Source organism: Fusarium poae, chromosome 2, assembly GCF_019609905.1.
Source record: "Fusarium poae strain DAOMC 252244 chromosome 2, whole genome shotgun sequence".
Taxonomy (NCBI): Eukaryota; Fungi; Ascomycota; class Sordariomycetes; order Hypocreales; family Nectriaceae; genus Fusarium; species Fusarium poae.
In genome coordinates, this window is record NC_058400.1 from 7703631 (window position 1) to 7724305 (window position 20675).

Here is a 20675-nt window from a genome sequence, read left to right on the forward strand (position 1 = left end):
GGTAAGGACAACAGTATGTATGATTGCTTCATGTAACCAAACCTAAAACATGCTGATCACGAGCTACTGGCCAAAAAGCGATTATGATCCGTGCGAGGTTAAAGACAAGGTGCGAACTGACCGAAACAATGAGGTTATCAGCGGGAATTATCATCGGGGATCGGATGTTTACTTTCAGCTTTGGCCAAGCTTTTTGTCAAGGAACCAAGAAAAAACCTGGCCAACCCCTCCTAGCTTGCAGCAATTAAGACGCTACGTTTTGAGATTGGCAAGTACCTATGTACTAGGTACACTGAGACTGCATAGGTACTAACTCTTGCGACATTTTTGTTCTAAATGTCTTGATACTGATGTTGAGAAACGTTAAAATAAGCCTACAAGACTAATTTCAAGCCAAAATTTACCATCAAAGGACAATCAGGAACGTCTCTATCGTGGATGATCATCTTTCAACGACATGGGATAGCGCGCCCCACGATGCTGCAAGCACGTAAACAAGCTCCCGGGTGATGGAGCAGAAGCACAGACCGCAAGCTGGTGGACCAATTGCTGGCCTGCTCGACGTCATCACTGTCGCAAAAGTAGGTAGTAGAGTAGCTCATTCTATCTTTAACGCAGTCTGGATCGGGGATGGAATGAACCTTGAAGGACCTGGGATGGGAGAAAGAACTGGGAAGAGTTGGTTTCTTTCTCTTCAATCTCATTCCGACGTCGTTTGTCTGGACAGGTTTTAGTTTTGCAACCTGTAATCAGCCGTCGACTGCTGCACAGGAATCTTTCCGAGACAGCATCGCTTCTGGATCCAAATTTAGTTTGATCCGTTGCGACACAGCATTATTGCGGATCGGCCGCTTGCAAAGTTGCACTGTACGCGACATCGACTCTCCCACTCCCGCATTGCCTTCGTCTCGGTCCTCAGCAAAGTACAACAACCTTCCATCATAAGCACAAGTCGAGCTACAAGCTCACAGTGGTCATCATGTCTGGCACCTGGGCACGCGTCAAGAGCCTATTTGGCAGCCCCAATGGAACCAGTCGCCGTGAATGGCTCCATGAGGAGGAGAGAGCTCGTGAGTTTCCTAACAGGCGGGGGAATTGACCTCGAAGAAATTGGCCTCGATCTAACTTTCCTACAGTTCTGTCTCACCATCGTAACCAGGAAATAACATCTGCCACTCCTCCCGAGGAGGTAATGAAAGTTTGCCTACGACTCCGACATTTAATTCGCGAATGCGTTCCTTGCGAGCTCGAAGAAAGCGCCATCACGCGCTCTCATAGTACCGTCATCACCAACAAGGTTGTTCAGGCGGCCAGAGAGGCCGGCGGGCAGAAGTATCGTGCGTGTGTTGTATGTCAGATATGCCCAACTATCATTCGCTATCATATGCTAATCTTGGGCTCGTTAGGTTTACGCTCTGCTGGTTAACATGAAATGGTTTAAACGTGAAGCGACTTTCGAATTGTGGGACGCCGACCTTCATGCTCTTCGCGCTACAGCGTGTACTGTCATTGCTAAGCAGATGTAGGTTTCGCGCAACTTTTTTGTCTCAATAAGACCTTGACTAATCCATATCAGCATTGAGGGAGAAGATGACCTCGAGTATCTTCTACATCATGTCCTTCTTCGCCGCTACTCTTTTCTGATTGACAAGGTTGCTACGCCCCCAACCAATGTCATCGAGAAGGCTGTCGACTTGCACGCAGTGCGAGTGATTGGTTCTTCTGGTTATCAGAAATGCATCTCATATCTCTGGCGTGGATGGTTGGTTCAAGATGAAGACGATCCCTCTGAATTCGTTGATTACAAGAACAAGGCCAACCCGAATTTCCTTGTTCACATGGATCCTGATCGTATGCGCGCTCCAAGATATCAGAATGCGGCTCAGCTCCTCTTTTCCGTCATCTATCTTGGACTATACACGGCTGCAGTTAACTCTGCAAACCCATCGGGAGTGCTAGATGGTGCTGAGATTGCTCTCTACATCTTTACCTTTGCTTATGTGTGTGATGAATGTCTCAAGTTCTACAAGGCTGGCGCCAACATCGTCGGATTTTGGAACGTCTTTAACTTCATCCTCTACACCTTCTTGACCGCCTCCCTGGTCCTGCGCATCATTGGACAAGTGTACTGGGACAACGACGCAGTATTCAACAAGTATAACGAGCTCAGTTATAACCTGCTATCGTTCGTTGCTCCTATGTTCTGGTCACGCCTCTTACTCTATTTTGACAGCTTCCGGTTTTTCGGCGCTATGCTGGTCGTGCTTAAGGTCATGATGAAGGAGTCGCTGATTTTCTTTGCGCTGCTTATTGTTGTCATTATTGGATTCCTCCAGGCCTTCATAGGGTTGGACATCGCCGACGATAATATTTTGGGAGATACTTATTTCATTATTGAGTCCATGCTCAAGGCCATCATGCAAAGTCCCGAGTTTGATGGGTTCGAGAATTTTGGACATCCCTTTGGTCTGATTCTCTACTACTGCTTTACTTTTGTTGTTATGGTAAGTCAGCAATCAAGGACTCTGCACAATCAGAGCTAACAGCATCGTCTAGATCATTCTACTTAACATTCTTATTGCGCTTTACAACTCTGCATACGAGGGTATCTATGAAAACGCCGACGACGAATATCTGGCGCTTTTTGCGCAGAAGACAATGCAGTTTGTTCGGGCTCCCGACGAGAATGTATATATCGCTCCATTCAACCTTGTTGAGATGGTTATTTCTGGTCTGCTGGAATGGTGGATGCCAAAGCCCACTTACGAGTTTATCAACGACTGCGTCATGGCCGTTCTATACTCTCCCCTCCTCTTTGTGGCCGCTTGGTTCGAGAAACGGGATGCGCGAAAGATTCGAAGTAACCGATCACGAGGCGAAGAAGACGACGACTTAATTCATGAGTGGGAACAATTCCATGGGGATCTGGATATGGAGGCTGAAGGCTGGACCAAGACCTGCGAAACCGCCAAGCCAAATGTGGAAGATGAGCCCGCTGTGATCGAAGTTCGCAAACTGCGAGCAGAAATGGAAGAACTCAAGTCAATGCTATCGCAACTCAGCAGTATTGCTAAAGGAGGTGACGGCAATACCATCAAAGGCTCAGATGCTGGAAAGGCGCCAGAGACTAGAGATGATGATGAACAGGAAGCATCAGAGGCTACAGAAACTGCCGATGTTCCAGATACATCAGACACCCCAGAAGCAGAAACGACATCTGGCGACAACAAATCAGGCAAGAAGGGTAAAAAGAAAAACAAGAAAAAGGGTGGCTCTAGCAATTAGGGATCAGGGTCACGCAGTGGTTGATTTGGCTTGCAGCATGTTTAGGGTAGTGGTGTTGGCTTGAACAATTGGGACTCAGTTGATGGTTGGTTTTTGGCCATCTTGTTGACCTGGGTTTATGAATTACACATCTATATAGTATTGGTGGGCGTGTATCGTTACTCTTACGTTGAATTAATAAACAGGAGCATTTGTTCAACTACGATTGCTGAGCCTGGCTTTCGAGCAGCGTTATCATGAATTCATTCAACAAGTGTTTTTTGATGGCCTGTCTAGGAAACATCCCACCCGCATTGTTATGTATGCCATAGGGACTGAAGTAGAGGGGTCGGCGGAACCCAAGATGCAATTGATAGTTCGGTTTATGACATTCTGGACGAAATCTCGAGGTTTCAGACAAGTTATGACTAGAGACCTGTCCCGGGAGTTGTCTGGTATAGAGTTGGTGAGTCCTTTCCCATTGCCCCAAAATACTTTGGCCAGGTACTCTTCATTCAGTGACCTTTTCGTTCGCAGGAGGAAAAATCTTTCTGTACCGAATTAGTTCAGTTAATGCGTTGTGTAAGTGCTAAGGGTCTGAGGCCGATACGTACGGAATTGTCTTGTTGTAGGCGTCTACATCAGGAGCCACAAATGTGACAAATACCACTCGAGACAGCTTACTTCCCTCCTCAGTCTCAAGAAACTCTCTCACAGTCTGACATGCGATTTGAGCTGCAGGACCGTTTGGGAATCCGTAGATTCCTGTGCTGATGGCGCTGAACGCAACAGTCTTGACGTCATGTTCTACGGCCAACTTGAGGCTCTCGCGGTAGCACATGGCGAGTTTCTCATTAGGGTCTGCGGTAGTGCTGTAAATTGGGCCGGCTGTATGGATGACATGCTTGGCAGGAAGGTTATATCCCTTGGTGATGACAGCCTCGCCAGTTTTGATGGGGCCAAGTGGTCCAGACTCCTTGACCAGTTGGGGCCCGGCAGCGCTGTGAATGGCACCGTCTACACCACTACCGCCGCGGAGGGACGTGTTGGCAGCGTTGACTATGGCGTCGAGACGCAGCTTGGTGATGTCTCCTCGAATCAAGCCAATACGTCTGTTGATGTGATCATCAGGAGGGTAAGAGGTCTTGCCTTTTGGAATGGCCGCGGAGAGGACGGACTCTGGGTCGCGGTAGAGCTGAGTGAGACTGGGAATATCGTCGACACTTCTGATGGCCATTGTGACGAATCTTCTTGTGAACATGAAAGAAGAAGAAGAAGAAGAACTGTGGTGGGGGTATTATGATGGCGAGCAGTTTCGGAGAACTGTCAGTTCAGTCGTCAGCGTTGCTTAAAGAGAAAGTAGAAGCAAAGAAAGATGAGAGGTAGTTGCAGTTTCCCCCCTCCTTATCCTCTTTTTTTTACCTGATCTTACTGCGATTATGCTCTTGTTTATTGCTTGCCTGCCTGTTTGGCTTTGCCTGTTGAGCTATGATGCAATGGCCCGAGCGAGTATGAAGTGGAAGTAGGTAGTTTGCTCTTATTCTTTGAGGGTGGCAGAACAAAGAATGGGCGGAGCCAAGGTTACCTATATAGACGAGTTTGGGGTTTGAAGTGACTCACTTTTTCACTTTTCTTTGTTCAAGGTTGAATGGAATGACTGAATGAATGAAGACTCAGCCATGCAGGAGGATGAGACGAACTGAAGCTACAGCCCTGTGGGTGGGTCAGCGGGGCTCGACGTTTAAGCTCGGACGGAGGGGCAGCCTCTTGACCTGTCTACCTGTTATCTAGAGGGTAAAAGACAAGTTGACCTCCGAGCTTTAGGATACAAAAACAAATAGCGTAAGAAGTGTAGATAGTCTAAGTTAGTAGGCAAGTAGCATGAATTGACCTCGCAATGTCGTTTCTGATGCCCCGAGGCCTATCAAAACTCTCCTTGAAATATACTCTTTCACGAGTATGTATGTCGAGAGGTTGCAGTGATCCTTCGATGTAATATGCAAAGCATTTGTATTTACCTAAGATCTATTACTGTTATGTTCAGTATCAAGGAAGAAGAAGATCTTGAGTCTAATGTATACAGTACATCACAACATCTGCTTGAAACAAGAATATGCATTACTGACTACTCAGAAATATGAAACCAAATTATCTACAGGAAATTCAAACTTGGTATTCAAAAACCAAGCGCATACAGAAACTCCTCAGAACAGCCATCAAAGAACCCAAATCAGGCACCGGATAGTCCCGACAAAATCTTCCTCCAACCCAAAGATCCACCCGTTGGCTTCCTGTAATCAGTTGCCTTCTTTTGCCCAACCTTTGGACTCCGTCTCTTAGTCACTGAAACCCCAACTCTCTTCGTCTTTATGTCAACGGCTGACCAGCTCGATTTACGCTTCAAGCTCGGACGTTTCTCTCCCTTCTTGGAAAGAGGTAACTCGTCACTTCCGGTGCTCGCCTTGTCACTCTCGTTGTCCGAGGACCAACTCAGAGTGGTATCGCTACCTTCTCTCGTAAATGACTCCTCATCTTCCGAGGTTTCAGCATCGCTACTACTGTAGTCAGACTCTAGCACTGCAGTGGCTCGACCCGCATGACCACCCATTTCAGCATCTCCCATTTCGACATCAGGATCAGACTCCTCGTTAAATCGATTATCCATATCTCCAAGGACACCAGCCCCAAGGGGAGTTTCGCTTGGTGCCGCGCTTTCCCGAGGAAAGTGGCTGGCAAATGTTGAGGGGTCCCTCCTGGGAAGGGAGAACCCAGCCATGTTTTGAAGATCAGCCGTGACTGTCGCGCGGACGGCATAGGGATGGGACATGATTCCATGAGCGGTTGGGGAGGCACCGTTTAACGGTTGGTTCGCCCAGACTGCCAGATCGATTGCAGAGTTAGCCTTCCAAGCAGGAGGTTGGTCAGGCTGATGTGTAGGGAATGTGGTAGTTTTGTAAGCTGAAAATGGACCGTTGCTACCGTTGAAAGGTTTGAATTCAGAAAATGGACTTGGCTGGTTATGCACCCCCATTTGCTGGAACTTAGGTTGGATACTAGGTAGGCAATATGCCTGAGCCGCAGCATCTTGTTGCAGAGTCTGAAAACCAGTTTTTCCTTGCTGCTGTACGGCGATACGGTTGATCTTGGCCTCTTGAGCTTCTTTCTCCTTCTGGTTGAGTTGACTAACCAGGTTCTTTACCGCATCGGTATCGAATACGCCTGTAGATGGTCCCTTGATCTGTTGATCCCGAGCGGTTTGCCCGCGATCGTCATCCAGAGTCCCAGACAACCGCTGAGCAATGCTTAACTCGTCCGGATTCGTTCCTGGGAGGGGAATTTTATGTGTCCCAAGTGAAAGAGGTACTCTGAAACGTTTCTTGAAATGCAAAAGGTCAGCCAGATCCTTTCCTGTCATTTTCATCATTTCCTTCTTGGCGAGGAAATAATATCTTTGATGTGGCAGACGGCGTGACTTTCGTATCATAGGCATTGTCCACATAAGGTCACGCCAGTCGTACTGAGTAGGGCTGAAGGACATCAGCGTAATCAAGTCTTCGACTCTTTGGGCAAGAGTGCATATCCGTTGAGCCCAGTCCCCCCCATCGAGGGCCTTCATACCCTCATCTACCAATTGCATAGATTCGATAATGCCGCCGAAGATGTATTTCAGTTCTTCGAGGTGCAGTCGCCAACTTCGAAACTCGAATGGGTTTTCTGAAATCCAGCGCTGCCAGAGCTGGCTCCCACATTGGTACAACTCGCAGATCAGGCTTTCGTGCTGTCCGAGTTCTCTCCCAACGGCTTTCGTGAATTCAATGAGCTTTGGAACTAGACGCATTTCGAAGTCCTCGATATCCCACGACTGCAGCATTCGATGCCAACGTTCTTCTCTATCGGGAAAGGATGCCGAATTTTGGTAGAGATGGTTAGATTCCCAGTTAGGTGCACTCCCCAGTGCTTCTCTCTTAGAGTCCCAGGCCATATAGAGTGACTTGAGGAGATGGGAGTCATGTTGAGGCAGACGTGTTTGACAAAAGTGTGACAAGTACTCACAGATGATCATGTGAACCTCCTTGCCCAACTTGATCCAAGGAGACACATTATCCCATCTGGCTATTGCTTGTCCGAGTCGAAGCTCCATTAGGTCATACTGAGCCTCTTCGAATATAATGTTGTGAAGGTAATTCCATAGCACATAGTAGTTCCTGTTGATCAAGTCGTTTCTGAAGTTCTTGAGCCACTGCGCGTCGTCGGCGCTGATTGAAGGAAGCTGGGTGATGACGAACCCGCCATACTCTTTGTCCGCAGGATAGAAATTGAACTTGTGAGGCTTCTTCGACGGTTCTCTCAGGGCTACCGGGCCATATTTGTTGATCGCAACGTCCCAGAAACTCTGAGAAAAGAACTTCTTGACATCCTCGAAACGTACAAGGTGGTTAAGTGTGACGAATTGATTAAGTGGCTCTTTGAGGCACGGCGCCTCATTGGCGTACCCTTCACTGTGTACTATTGCGGACATGAGACCACCTGATGCCTGGAGCAGTGGCGGTCTGTTTGCGTTTGTAGTACCGAAGACGAAAGGCCAATATCCACATGATAGAACCTACCATGTCACTTGTTAGTTACCCCATATCGCATGATAAAGTTGAGCTGATCTCAATTGGTACTCACATTTTCCTCAAAAGCATGCCCGACCTCGTTATAAATGTCATTCTCAAAGTAAGGCTCATTGCATCGATCGAATTGTACAAAATCTGTAAGTTCAAGATCGAGTGATTGACAGGCCATGATTAGCCCAGCGTCAGTGATACCAAAGGAATCAGGATTGCCCAGCCAGCTGAAGGGGGAAGAACAAAATGCATGCTGATTTGAAATGTCAGTGATTCAGTCCCCTTTGCGGGAAAGATGAATAGTGCTTGGAGTGTCTTACCATCATCTCATGGGCTATGGTAGTTGCGAGTATGACGTTAGCCATTAACTTTTCGCTCTTGGTGTACTTGTCCACTAGCAATGGCCAAACCAGCTCAGAGTCAATATCGATAGCGATCTTGCTATTTTCACCGAAGAAATTTGGTGCGTTTTGTTGACCCATGGTCAACAATCTTGTTGGCCTGTTACCCATATCAAATCCACTCGACAATTTGAGCTCAATAATTCGGCGTAGGGCTCTGAAAGATAGTTCGAGAACATCAAGGCCACTGTCTTTAATATCTTGTGCGCCATTGACCTTCCTAGGACCCCCGGTGTCTGTGTCGCGCATGAATTTCAGTTTTCTTGTTCTATCTTGACCTGCAAGGTCTGCGAATAGATGATCTTCAACCCAAAACCGATTCGTGATATCTTGCAGACCATCGACGAATCCCTCGCTGTTCAGGAGTAAGCGCGTGGCGAGCTGAAGAGCTGGTTGCATGGCATTCCACACGCGGTCGTTGTTCTTGGGTCACAGTTTATCAGCACATTGCACATCTGTATCTCAAGCTTACGTACCCGGGGATCCCACTCCTCACGCTGACCGTTGAGTGTATACATGTAGCGAGGATTTTGTTCCGAATCTCCAAGTGTACGACAATCCACCCAAAAATCTCGGCCAAATAGCCTGCAATCATATGTCAGTGACAGCACCATGAAACAAAGAAGAAACGTACTCATATAGAGGTCCTGATAGCTCGTTCAGCTCCGTGTCGCACATGGTGAGATACCCTTCGGCTAGAATCTGGGTTTTGTTGGAAAAGTTCAATGATAATATATTCGCCTGTAGTGCTTACCTCGTCCATGGTCAAACTTCCAAAAAGAATGTTCTGCCAGTTTTCATCAATGATAAGATCTTCGTACTGCTGCATATACTGCTGCTCCGTTGCACTCAGATTCTTCAGATCCGGTCTTGTGACATCCATGTAGTCGTCTACATGTTGCCCAGCGTCTCTGGCCAATTCCTCAAAGCGATCAAACAATTGTTTCCCCGTCTGTATATTCGTGTCGGCGGGGAAGAGTTTTCGACTATCAGCTCGGGTAGGTGATGTTCTCGAACGACCATCTGTCCGACCAGGAAACATACTGAATCGCTCGGCGTAGATGGTAGGGTTGCGGAACGCATCTCGAGGCAGCAAGGCAGGTCGCAGTCGATCAAAGATAGGGTCATGGATTTCGAAAACGTTTTTATCCTTGTTTGTTCTCTCTCGTTCAAGACCCTCGTCTTGCCAATCTGGGTCTGTCCAGGCGGGACGGTACTGAATGTACGCGTAGCTTCCTTGGATTGCCTCTTTGCGTGGCGGAGGATAGCGTGAAGGCGGATTGCTTTGCGTGTTTTGAAGAACACTGGGATCGTTCCCAGGTACGCTTTTGGGGATGGAAGTCATGACGGAATAGTTATGCACCTGTATTAGCTCGAAAGAAGAAGAGGACACCTCATATCACTGTCTGTCACTGGGGATGCTGGTGGATAGTTATATCGGTGTTCAACGAGCTCGTCACGGGTTTTTAAAGGACAAAGGTCAAACACACTGGATTCATGTAATCAACAAAGAACGTCGAGAGCGTTGGTCAGCATCCTGGGCTTTCAACATCTTGACCCGAGCGCCCAAGAATAAAGCAACAAAGGCAAGCAAGCCACCATCCCAGTTCAGGTTCTATCTAAGCCAGCGGATGATGATGCAAATGAACAAAGGCCCATACGAAGTTGGTTTTTGTTGTGCGCGACTGTCATGAGTAGGCTCAGTCACAGCAATTGCAAACGATGCAGACGTGGAGAACTGGACTTGAATGCCAATCATCGCAGAGAGAGTAAGGGGTAGCGCATGCTTTTCTATGAACAGCAACGACACGTTTCCAAGAGATCCTTCGACTGCTTATTGGCAACGATGAATTATGAAAAAGAGCTGCCGAGGCAGCTTAACACAAAAAGGTATTGGCTCAGTCAACATTGTCTTGACTAGAGCCCACAGGTCATCTGAGGCATAATGAGAGAGAGCATCTAGCTGAGTTCACACGAGAATACTGGAAATGAGGTAGCCTGTCATTTGAGTACGTCTTGAGTTGGGATTCGCGAAAAAGTCCGGACAGGCCTCTTTGCTTCTCGTGCATCTCTTAGGTACGTATTCCAGACGTGTCTATTACAACTATCGGTGAGCTGGGGCATAAATCCGGGGGTGCTGGGGCCCCGCGATAATCGTGCCTGGGGTTGTTGAAGTTGAAACGCTCGGTGCAAGCACTGCCAACACCTGAAGTCATCTTTCTGGTAATACTCCAATCTGTATATGGGGTTTCGGTGTTCATCTCCTTGAGTTCCCATATACAACAGCCACTGTGCTTGGGTCCTCATTTCTTTGTACAGTGTCAAGTATCGATTGGTGAATAAAAATGAGCCACTAGGATAAAAGTGCCGTGGCAACGTGGCGGAGAGAAAGGCTAGGAAAAGCAGCATCTCCAGGGCTTGTTTGTTTGCAAAGCCGGTCCCACCACCCAGATCGCTAAGGGTCAAGACAAATTCTACCAAAAGAGGACTAGGGTATCCATCATGACTTGAGTTCGGAGTAGCCGTCTTTTGTTGGGCGAAACGCGATGATCCGAAGGGAACAAAGGTGGAAGAAATGAAACGACGGAAAGATTAGAGAGAGGATGTATTCATCTTGCACATTGTTGTTGCTGAGACTAGGTAGTTGTTTAGGTACGGAGAGACTGAGGCATCAATCAATGTCTTGCAATGCGCAAAAGCTGCAGCATGGTTCAGTAAGCTTTTTTAAGTGTTCAAGAACTTCGTACAAGCCTAGGTACTACTGCTGGCGTGTCTATGATTGAAGGTGTCTTTAAAGCATAGTTTGAAGCGAACCCATAAAGTAAAAGCAGGTGTTCTTTGAATGCAGCATATCCAGAGTATTCATCAACTGGCCTGATATAATTGATGGCTTAACGGCTTTACCGCTCAGCTCCACGGAAAGCGAGTCAAGGACTCTCCATTCGCTATGCCGAAGCAAAGAGTACGAACACGGATATAATAGCCACATGGTAAAGTCCGTATCTGATGTCATTTGCGCCGAGGCTAGTAGAAGACCATGTCAGTCTGTATGCACTCTTTCTTTACTACTAAGTCATCTAGTTAGATAGTTAGATGGCAATGGCAAATCTGTATCTGTACGCAGTATATCGATGCTGGAACAAGGATCTAGAAGAATCTGTGACAAGAGGTCGCCAGGGAGACGGGAAGTGGATATCTACTAATGTGGGCAAAAGATTGGAGCAATCCCTCGCTGATTCGTAGCTTTGTAGAACGATGAGAGGCTTTGCCAACCTTTTTGATTGCAATGGCATTGGGAACAAGCTTATGGTAGCCCAACTCAACCCAGCACGGACATGGATGCCTTGGAGCAGTCCAGCAACCAAGGTTTGGTCTAGGAAAATAAATTTCACTCACAAATTCAACAATCATGATTGAAAACTGTAAGTACTACTGTGATACAGTTAATCCGCCCCTCGTCTCAAGGACAGCAAATGCTTTCCAGTGAATCGCTGTCCTTTTAGTACAAGGAACATTATTTGTGCATGGGTCTAGCCCAGCAAGACACTATCTAAATCGGAGATGCCTCCAGGGAGCCCCCAGTGCTTTTCAAGACAAAACCACTCACCGCCCTTATCCACTTACCATATCAGGCTTAGGCTTCGCGCTGATAAAACCGATAAGCTGAGTCGCCGCCGAAAGTAGTGGAAGGAGGGGTTGAAAAAATTGGAGGGGTAGCGCAGAACGCTGAAAATTTTGGTGGCCAGAGGCAAAGTAAAAAAAATTTGTGCAGCGAACCTAAAACGTAGTAGAGGTAATAAAAATTGTGGCCCTTCCTCTCTTCCTTTTTCAATACCTCCTCCCTCCTCATCTCCCTCATTCTCTTTTTTCCTCCTCCATCGCTCTCCGGTCGTCATCCTCCAGACGAACCTCTCTTTACTTTCTTTACTCGCGTTCTAGTTTGTTCTTTGGATTCACTTCCTTGAACGAACACCGCCCCTCAACAAAGAGGAACTTTCCATTATCGCCGATTACAACAGAGTCGACTCCTCCATCGATCTCTGTCTCTTCGACGACCTATTTTCTTCCTTATACCCCAAAATATAAAATCCCAAATCGACATCATGCCTACCGAGAACCAGCAGTCGATCAAGGTCCTGGACGAGCTTTTCCAGAAGCTCACCGTGTCCAAGGAGTCCTCTGACATCAAGGAGTCTTCCAACGAGTTGGCTTCTTTCATCAACGGTCGCATCGGTGACCAGGTTGTTCCCGAGAAGTAAGTCGCTCCATCTCATCATGCCATCATCTGGCTCTTTACTTTGGGTATCGTTGGGCATATCACTGGGGAATTACTGGACTTCTTGATACTCATTTTTGGCCTCTCTTCTTGCAAGAGTCAGCGTCCAGCGCTGATAAGTTTCATGCATGTGAGACGCAGGGCTTGAGACTGGAATGGATGTCCTGTGGCGTTGGACAAGGCGATCGCTAGAACATTTTTTTCTACGAATCGTTTGCCCCTCCCCCTCCTCTTGAATGCCCAATCTTGCCCCGCCATAGTTGGGTGATGGACGCTCTAGCGCGCCATACCCTGGCATGGCGACCCCTCCAAATTAGCCACAAAATTTTTTGTTCGTATGCTAACCATTTTTGTCTACAGTGTTATAGAGGGCTTGAAGAAGCAGCTCGCCAACAAGAAGGACGCCACCGCCCGTGAGAAGGCTTGCGTTGCCATCGAGGCTATCGCTTCTCACGCCGAGGTCTCCGCTGCCGTCGAGCCTTACCTCGTCGTTCTCCTCCCCGCCGTCCTTGCCGCCGTTGGCGACAAGATCACCGCTGTCAAGAATGCTGCTCAGGGTGCTGTTCTCGCCATTGCTGGCGGCATCAACGCCAACGCTGTCAAGGCTGCCCTTCCCTACGTCATGGAGTCTATCCGAAGTGCCCAGAAGTGGCCCGAAAAGATGGCCGCTCTTGACTTCGTCGAGTACCTCGTCAAGAACTCTCCTGCTCAGCTCGCTTACCGTGTTCCTGAGCTCATCCCTGTCATCTCCGAGTCCATGTGGGACACCAAGAAGGAGGTCAAGGAGCGTGCTTACAAGACCATGGAGCAGCTTTGCCAGCTGATCATCAACAAGGATATTGAGCGTTTCATTCCTGAGCTCATCAAGTGTATCGCCAAGCCCGAGAACGTCCCTGAGACCGTTCACTTGCTCGGTGCCACCACTTTCGTTACTGAGGTCCAAGAGCCCACTCTTGCCCTCATGGTTCCTCTCCTGGATCGTGGTCTCGCTGAGCGTGATACCGCTATCAAGCGAAAGACCGCTGTCATCGTCGACAACATGTGTAAGCTCGTCGACGACCCCAACGTTGTCGCTCCTTTCTTGCCCAAGATGATGCCAGGTCTCCAGAAGAACTACGATAACTTGGCTGATCCCGAGGCCCGTGAGAAGACCAAGCAGGCTCTTGACACCCTCACCCGTGTCGGTGACATCAAGAACGGTGTCATCCCTGAGCCCACCTTCCCTGGTGCCATCAACGTTATCCAGCCCAAGGTCACTGCTGCTCTCTCCCCCAAGTTCGCCAACTACGTTGAGAAGATGGGTCCCGTCACCGAGTACATCTCTGCCATTGCTGGTCAGCTCGTTGATGAGAAGGAGGCTGAGTCCATGATCTGGGTTGACAACCTGAAGGCCTACGTCTCTGTCATCTCTGGTATTGACAACGCTGAGTCCATCGTCGAGAACATTCGCAAGACCGCTCTTCCCGGCGCTGTCGCCGAGGCTGAGGGTGAGGCTGATGAGGAGGAGGGTGAGGATCTCTGCAACTGTACCTTCTCTCTTGCCTACGGTGCCAAGATTCTTCTCAACCAGACTCATCTCCGTCTCAAGCGTGGTCAGCGTTACGGTCTTTGCGGTCCCAACGGTTCTGGAAAGTCCACCCTTATGCGCGCCATCAACAACGAGCAGGTCGAGGGTTTCCCCAAGCAGGACGAGGTCAAGACTGTTTTCGTCGAGCACGACTTGGACTCCGCTGATACTGAGATGACCACCATCGACTGGACCATGAAGAAGCTTGAGGAGGCTGGTGTCACAACCACTCAGGCTGATGTCGAGAAGCAGCTCAACGAATTCGGCTTCACCGAGCAGATGGTTAAGGGCGAGATCAGCGCCCTCTCTGGTGGTTGGAAGATGAAGCTTGCCTTGTGCCGTGCCGTCTTCGAGGCTCCCGATATTCTGTTGCTCGACGAGCCTACCAACCATTTGGATGTGAAGAACGTTAAGTGGCTCGAGGAGTACCTCAAGAACTCTGCTTGCACTTCCATCATCGTCTCTCACGACTCTGGTTTCCTTGACAACGTCTGCCAGCACATCGTTCACTACGAGCGATTCAAGCTCAAGCGTTACAAGGGTAACCTGGCTGCTTTCGTCGCCCGCAACCCTTCCGCTAAGTCCTACTACGAGCTTGGCGAGTCCGAGATCGAGTTCAGCTTCCCCGAGCCCGGTTTCCTTGAGGGTGTCAAGACCAAGGCCAAGGCCATTCTCCGTGCCACCAACATGTCCTTCCAGTACCCTGGTACCTCAAAGCCTCAGATCAGCGACATCTCCTTCCAGTGCTCTCTGGGATCTCGTATTGCCGTTATCGGTCCCAACGGTGCTGGCAAGTCTACTCTGATCAACGTCCTCACTGGTGAGCTCATCCCTACCCAGGGTGAGATCTACCAGCACGAGAACATCCGTATCGCCTACATTAAGCAGCACGCTTTCGCTCACATCGACAACCATCTCGACAAGACTCCTTCCGAGTACATCCAATGGCGATTCCAGACTGGTGAGGATCGTGAGACCATGGACCGTGCCAACAAGATCATCACCGAGGCTGATGAGAAGGCCATGGACAAGGTCTTCCGCGTTGAGGGTAGCCAGCGACGTGTCATTGGTATCAACAGCCGAAGAAAGTTCAAGAACTCTTACGAGTACGAGTGTTCTTTCGCCCTCGGTGAGAACATTGGCATGAAGAACGAGCGATGGGTTCCCATGATGACTGCTGACAACGCCTGGTTGCCCCGAAACGAGCTTCTGGCTTCTCACCAGAAGATGGTTGCTGATGTCGATATGAAGGAGGCCCTTGCCTCTGGTCAGTTCCGACCTCTGGTCCGAAAGGAGATTGAGTCTCACTGCGCCAACTTCGGTCTTGACGCTGAGCTTGTTTCTCACTCTCGCATGCGTGGTCTGTCCGGTGGTCAGCGTGTCAAGACTGTCTTGGCTGCTTGCTCTTGGCAGCGACCCCATCTTATCGTTCTTGATGAGCCTACCAACTACCTTGACCGTGACTCTCTCGGTGCCTTGTCCAAGGCTCTCAAGAAGTTCGAGGGTGGTGTCATCATCATTACTCACTCTGCTGAGTTCACCAAGGACTTGACTGAGGAGGTCTGGGCTGTCATGGACGGCAAGATGACTCCTTCCGGCCACAACTGGGTTCAGGGTCAGGGCTCTGGTCCCCGTCTCAAGGCTGATGATGGTGATGAGGAGGATAAGTTCGATGCCATGGGTAACAAGATTGTCACCACCAAGAAGAAGGTCAAGCTGAGCTCTTCTGAGGCACGAAAGAAGAAGAAGGAGCGCATGGCCCGCCGAAAGCGTGGTGAGGAGGTGTTCAGTGACGAGGAGGACCTGTAAATGCATTCCTCTCGACACGTATACTCAGCCATCTCTTGTAACGACTTCTCTTGATGACTACATACCATTTTCCTTTGTCATGCGTTGATCAAAAAAGTTAGGGGTGCGTCTTTTGATAATGGACGACTGCACTTTTGGGCTCCGATAGACGGAATGCTCTGTTAGACTACCACCGTGGAGGAACGAGGAAATGACATGGGGGATTGGAGGATCCCAACTGTGTTTGAGCCCTTGACACGGTGGGTTTGGAGGTTGGCAAATAGTTAGAGCCAAAATAGACTTGATTACGATCACTTTGTGTTCTGATGCCGTGTGTGAATTCAATGGTCTAGCGATGCTGGCTATGTCTCAAAGTGTTTTGTGAATGTCGGGGTGAAGGTCATGCATGGCATGGCATGTATATCATCTCGTTCTCTCTCCGAAGGTGTATCTATCACTATCTTCGTAGTCGGAACCGAGCAATCGCATTGTAAATAAAGATGTGACTGTATTGATTTGACTAGGTACCCTAAATTGCGTCAATCCTCGTAACGTTTGGGGAAGTCAACTCATGTTTACTATCTAATCAATAAGCATAAAAAAGACGCTCAGCCGACCAATACATATTATTTATTGTCCTTTATTACACAATCTTAAACGTTCTCAGCGGTTTTTTTTTTCATAATATCAATTAAGTGTCCACTTGTTAGTCTGCCCTTTGCTTTTGACCTCCGACTTATGACAACGAATATGGAATACGGACCATTGTCCGTATACCCTACCTAGGTATATAAGTAGTCACGTACAAAAAGTAAACGGAGTCAACTTTACCACAGAATCTGGAGATCAATGTCTAGAAAGGCAAAAAGAATAACTTGATGAGACTGGGACTCGAACCCAGGAGGATTGCTCCACCAGGAAATTGGTGTTAAGGTTAACCTTAACCTGGCGCCATAACCAACTCGGCCATCTCACCGGTTGTGATTGTTGAAAGAGTAGGTCGTAGTTAAATTGAAATTCTCCAAACTTAATTGGCGCCAGTTGGTATTCGACTGACTGATGCTTGGATAATTGACACAAATCTTGCTTAGCGACAACTTCTTTCTACGCGGCGTTTACGACCTAGATGTAATAATGTGCTTATCATATTTGAAATCATAATAGATTCATTCTATTGCGACGAGTAAAGCTCTAGCTATTTGTAGTTACACAGGAGCCGCACTCAGCTTGATCGTTCATAAAGTCTGGCAAGATTATGCTGCCTTTGAAATTCTCTTCTCAAGAATAAATTTGGGTGGAATATCTTTACAGAAAGCTCTTAACATATGCATACAAACCTACGTACTGAAACATGGTCGGTAGGAGATGCAAACACCGAACATCATTTAACACATCAATAGGCATCATTGGAAAGATCAAGGCCGTATCGATATTTCATGACTAGATATGGAATTCGGGAGTGCGGTACAAAATACCAATGATGGATCTAAGACTATAATCCAGTCGCGGGACTGGGCTCTGTCTAGACCTCCAGTACGGTGAGTTGACAGGCCATCATCTTCGCCAATTCTTTCCCTCGATAAGTTTATGGTTCATGCGAGCTATGATATTCTTGTCCATCACAGATCCCTTGTCCATACACTAAAGTTAGAGGAACTACGTCTCCGAACCCCCGAGTCACCGGCGCTGGAAGACCCACCTCCTCCGAATAGCCCGAACTGTACTCCAACAACCTCTCATCTTCAACCCCAGTTCTCAGCTCGAAACAACTCCTTTCATAGATACAAGCGTGGCCACAACCCCAGTCATTAACACGGACGGCGCTTCCACGGACAAAAGGAGATAGCTCTAAGGAAACCGATCCCTACAATACCAAGGCCCCAAAAGCATTCCTTGCAAAATCATCACCAAATCCGTCGAAGCGGTCCATCGAGTCCGATATTATCTCAACGGCTTCACGGTCTCCAACTCCGTAGCCTCCTCTTCACTATCAGTACATAAGTGCATAGTAGTTGTTATAGCTGGATTGCTTATCTACCCCAAAAACCTTATCAACCACCATCCTTGCTTATCACCGCCTCGTTAGGACTGCCTCCCCAATCCTCACTTCTTCCCTCCTCCCACACCCCCCTTCTAGAAAACTCCTGAGCTTCGCAAGTCTCACTCCCCCTCCTTCTTCTTTCTCTTGCCCCCTTTTTGTATCAGCATCCCGCATGATCTGCATGCGCTTTACCCCGACCTCTGACCTACGAGCTAATCCTGGCAGCAACTTTAAACGCAACGTTCAATAGAGGCACAGTTATTTCAACACTACTCTGCCGATCTCGTGATCGGCCGCTGTGATCCATTGGCCGCACCTTGTAAAGAATGACAGCCTTTATGCGTCCGATCCGACTTATCATGACGGCGCAGCAACTTGAAACGATGTAGGTTCTACGTCACGAGCTACGATGTGCAGTCATAGAAGTTCGCCGCCTGTGAGTCGAACAAACAAAGGTAAAAAAAAAAGAGCACAATAGTTATTGTTTAGTTATCCAAGCAACTGTAGTCATATATTACAAGTGACGATTAAAGCAAACATCTTGGCTTTGTTCAGATATCACAGTCACTTTATAGCAAAAAGTTGATATATGGTTAAGTAAAATGAACATAGCTATGTTGGGTATAATTTCAGTAGCAAACTAATCAGTATGCTTAAACAAATCGCATATTCTATGAATTCATCAAAACTTTACAACTGCCACATTTCAATCGTGTTCTGAACATGTAAAGCCAGAAGCGCCTTACTCGTCAGAGTACACCTTCTTCTTGATACCGACAAGCTGGCCCATCTCCTGCCAGAAACCTTGAGGAGGGGTGGTGATGGAGTTCTCATAAGCCTCAATGACGGGACGCTCCCAAGTAAGGTCAACCTCATGGGGTCGGAGCCAGCGGGTCTTCTTGTAAACCTTCCAGAAGATGAAGAGAGCGGGCGCAACGAATTGCATAGTGTAGTTTTGGAAGAACAGCTCAGTATCCCAGGGTTGGAATGACTTGTAACCGTAGCACATGACAACGCAGAACTGGAAGATAAGACCAATGTAAGCGCAGTATGGTTGGAAGCGACCGTAGTAAGGCATCTGTCGTCGGTCGACACCCTGAGCCTTGCAAGCCCGGTAGTAGTTAAGGAAGGTGATTCCCATAACGAGATAGTTAATAAGACCACCAGCAGTCATGAGAGCAATCAACCAGTTGAGGACCTTGGCGGAGCCGCTACCACACTGGAGGAATGAAAGCATGGGGAACAGCATGACCACACAGAAACAGTAGATAGGGACACCAGAAGCGGTTGTCTTTCGGAGAATCTTGGGGGCACGGCCCTCGAGAGCGAGACCGTAGAGCGATCGAGTGGCACAATAAGTGTAAGTGTTACCAGCCGAGAAGATCGAGGTAAGGAGGAGGGCGTTGACGATGTGAGGAAGGACATCGACCTTGAGGATGTCCATAGCCATGACGTAAGGCGACGCAGCAGCAGTGCCGCTGCCCTCTGTACCGTCGACAAAGATGGACACGAGCTGGGGGTAGTTATAGGGGACAACAATGCCGACTGCGAGGGAGCCCGTGATGAAGAAGAAGCAGAATCGGTAGTAAACAGTCTTGAAGGCAGACTTGATGTAGACACTGGGTCGCTTGGCCTCAGCAGCCACCATTGAAATGTATTCGGGACCGACGACGGTGAAACCAGCACTCCAGAGGGCGGCGAGGAAACCCTCGAAGCGGCCAAGAGAGCCGGTGCCGTAGACCTCAGAGAAGGGACCAGGGTTGGACCAGTAACGGAAACCGTAGGCATCGCCCTGTGGGTTGCCACCAACCATTGTGACGAAAGTGAAGCTGAAAAGCATCAGGATGAGGATAACTTTGCCGCCCGACAGCCAGAATTCGGCTTCACCGTAAGCCTTGACAGCCAAGATGTTTAGGAGACTAAAGCGCATAAACGATTAGTATGCGATCTTGTTCGCGGAGAGTTTGGGGGTTCTTACGCATATAGGATAATGACACCAATACAGATACCAGCCGTAGGACCGGGCTCAGTGATCTCGGGACTCCAGTAAGACAGGACAAGGTTGATAGCGGTGATTTCGAATGGAATGAGAAGACCTTCGTAGAGGAAGAAGTTCCAACCAGCCATAAAACCAAGAGCATCATCACACCAATGACCGGCGAGACGGATGAAACCACCAGAAACAGGCATATAAGTAGTCATTTCGGCAATGCCATTGTTCACACAGGCGAGGATACCAGAGTAGATTGTGTAGGCGAGAAACAGACCAAGAGGACCACCCTTGGCAAGACCACCACCGATACTCACGAAGAGAGCGGTACCGATGGAACCACCAATGGCAACAAGCTGGATCTGTCTATTGTTGAGAAGACGGTGCAAGCCATCAGCGTTGTCGGTTGTGTGTCCAGGGGCAATGTCGCCATTGTCGGCAAGGTACTTTTCGCCAGCACTGCCATTGTTTTCGTACTTGGCCGAGTTCTTCTCCTCGTCAGAAGCCATGTTGGGAGATAATCACCAGTGAGGTGAGGTGCGACTGCAGAGTAGGCTAGGAGGGGTCCTGGATGAGGCTCAACAGAGCGCAAGTCTGAAGCAGTGAAGCAGCAGACCCAAGTTCAGATAATATACCCTGCAAGCCACAAGGTATATATAAGAAGGCGTTGAAAGGATAAGGTGGAAGGCGAGGATGAGGGAGAGGGGAAGAAAAGAATATCTTGGAGGTGCGGGCGTT

At 48.4% G+C, this 20675-nt stretch overlaps 5 protein-coding genes and 1 non-coding gene across 6 annotated transcripts; 2 read left to right on the forward strand and 4 right to left on the reverse strand.

Annotated features, from left to right (window-relative positions):
- Nucleotides 1-979: 979 nt before the first annotated feature.
- FPOAC1_006627 (uncharacterized protein) lies at nucleotides 980-3285 on the forward strand (the record flags this gene model as incomplete). Its single annotated transcript, XM_044851103.1, has 5 exons — nucleotides 980-1070; nucleotides 1137-1348; nucleotides 1407-1522; nucleotides 1577-2504; nucleotides 2557-3285. 5 exons carry the CDS (start codon nucleotides 980-982, stop codon nucleotides 3283-3285), a joined length of 2076 nt encoding a protein of 691 aa, XP_044709815.1.
- A 490-nt stretch (nucleotides 3286-3775) lies between these two features.
- On the reverse strand, nucleotides 3776-4501 carry FPOAC1_006628 (uncharacterized protein; the record flags this gene model as incomplete). The annotated part of the gene is made up of 2 exons (XM_044851104.1): nucleotides 3776-3815; nucleotides 3879-4501. 2 exons carry the CDS (start codon nucleotides 4499-4501, stop codon nucleotides 3776-3778), a joined length of 663 nt encoding a protein of 220 aa, XP_044709816.1.
- A 993-nt stretch (nucleotides 4502-5494) lies between these two features.
- FPOAC1_006629 (uncharacterized protein) lies at nucleotides 5495-9620 on the reverse strand (the record flags this gene model as incomplete). The annotated part of the gene is made up of 6 exons (XM_044851105.1): nucleotides 5495-7867; nucleotides 7936-8127; nucleotides 8195-8698; nucleotides 8752-8860; nucleotides 8910-8977; nucleotides 9030-9620. The coding sequence occupies 6 exons, from the start codon at nucleotides 9618-9620 to the stop codon at nucleotides 5495-5497; spliced, it is 3837 nt and encodes a 1278-aa protein (XP_044709817.1).
- Nucleotides 9621-12378: 2758 nt separating this feature from the next.
- TEF3 (translational elongation factor EF-1 alpha) lies at nucleotides 12379-15927 on the forward strand (the record flags this gene model as incomplete). Its single annotated transcript, XM_044851106.1, has 2 exons — nucleotides 12379-12530; nucleotides 12912-15927. The coding sequence occupies 2 exons, from the start codon at nucleotides 12379-12381 to the stop codon at nucleotides 15925-15927; spliced, it is 3168 nt and encodes a 1055-aa protein (XP_044709818.1).
- An 855-nt stretch (nucleotides 15928-16782) lies between these two features.
- Nucleotides 16783-16882, reverse strand: FPOAC1_006631. Its single transcript has one exon. It is a non-coding gene; the product is annotated as a tRNA-Leu (tRNA).
- A 1807-nt stretch (nucleotides 16883-18689) lies between these two features.
- Nucleotides 18690-20446, reverse strand: FPOAC1_006632 (uncharacterized protein; the record flags this gene model as incomplete). The annotated part of the gene is made up of 2 exons (XM_044851107.1): nucleotides 18690-19866; nucleotides 19926-20446. The coding sequence occupies 2 exons, from the start codon at nucleotides 20444-20446 to the stop codon at nucleotides 18690-18692; spliced, it is 1698 nt and encodes a 565-aa protein (XP_044709819.1).
- Between the last annotated feature and the right edge of the window lie 229 nt (nucleotides 20447-20675).